Raw genomic sequence first — 1,395 nt, 5'->3', positions numbered from 1 at the left:
AGGGAACTGCACAGCCTTATAGTATATTTAAGATAAAGCGTTCTCTCATGAATATAAAAGTTCGGTTTAAAAAAAAAATACAAGATGGTTCTCGTTATCTCACCACTCTAGATCGATGTAATTGTCATAATACTCTTTCCTCTTATTTTCAATATTGTATGGAAGGGTATATACATAGAGGTGTGAAAATCATTATCTATTTTGAAATTTCTTTCTTAAGATGTGCAGTCGATTTTTTTGCACCTACGTCAAATTAGAATTTATATGCAATTTTACAAGTAGCATATATGCTTCCTAGCAAACATGAGACATAACATTTACGGTCTTACTTGAGTTTTATATACTATCACATCAACATAAAACAAACGTACAAAGTGTGAAGAAATATTAATTAGACGCATCACAGTTATGGAATTACTCGATCTCACTCATACCTTTCGTGTACTGCCTACCTGGTCAGTCTGCAGCCAGAAACCAGGAGAGCAATCATACGCCAGAACAATGCCAATGTGGTCATCTGTGAAATTCTCTCGGGTCATATTGGTTCCAGCTTCTGGGGGGCTGTCCACGCAAGCTGAGGGGAAAGGTTTCGGTCTTGATAATAAGTCCAGTGATGAGCATGTCTGTTAGATGATACGCTATCTAAACACACACGCACAGGCACACAATGCGCAAGTATCGTAATCAAATAACTACTTAAAAGGTAGACTTACCTTCATAACAAGCACTGACATTTGTCCACCCAGTCTCTGTACACTCAACAAGACTGCTGTTTTGACCAGTCTGTACGTGGTGAGATGGTATACAAGAAGCTGTCACAGTCTGACCCACAGAATATGTTGTGGTGTTTGTCCAGTCTGTGGTAGCATTCCCTGCAGTCGGTTGTAAGGCGCAGACTGTTTTGAAAATGGAAAGTGGCATTAATTAGCTCCTTAGCTGCATGTCTACTTGTATAGAACTGTCATTTGATGTATGTTAGATATTTTTATCAGTCTTTGTATTAATGCACCCTAATTCCTAAGTCCCATTATTGGATTCTTATTGACATGAAACGAACAAATATTGTGCAACGATATTCCCAGTCAATTGTTGCTCGGCTTGTAAACACACTCTAAGAAAATTGTCACTTTTTATGCAAACACCAAACAAGCATTACCCGTGCAATCCTCCACAACGGTTGGCGTGAACGAATAAACGGTGTCGCTGAGGGTACAAGTAACGTTCTGAACCGCCATCCCTTGTAACGTTGTCATGCCTTCGGGACACCAATATTGGGCCGTTCCGAACAAGTACCTCACGTTCTTGTCCGTTGTATTTGATATGAGTGGAGAAGGGACAGTTGGCATTTCTTCCAGGCATACTGTTGGTGGCAGAAGAATTTTCAGTGTTTGTGGT

General features: G+C 39.9%; 1 protein-coding gene across 1 annotated transcript in view; it reads right to left on the bottom strand.

Moving 5' to 3' along the window:
* LOC119586548 overlaps positions 1-1,395 on the bottom strand; it is a 58,792-nt gene that overhangs the window by 5,086 nt on the left and 52,311 nt on the right. Inside the window, exons 24-26 of the mRNA XM_037935307.1 lie at positions 1,157-1,360; positions 714-896; positions 453-574 (exon numbers count right to left, since the gene is read on the bottom strand). Coding sequence (XP_037791235.1) covers positions 453-574; positions 714-896; positions 1,157-1,360 — 509 coding nt within the window. The remainder of the gene's footprint in view (positions 1-452; positions 575-713; positions 897-1,156; positions 1,361-1,395) is intronic.

Source organism: Penaeus monodon, chromosome 21 (genome assembly GCF_015228065.2).
Source record: "Penaeus monodon isolate SGIC_2016 chromosome 21, NSTDA_Pmon_1, whole genome shotgun sequence".
NCBI lineage: Eukaryota > Metazoa > Arthropoda > Malacostraca > Decapoda > Penaeidae > Penaeus > Penaeus monodon.
The sequence above is the reverse complement of the archived record's forward strand: the minus strand, read 5'-3'. Positions and strand labels throughout refer to the sequence as shown.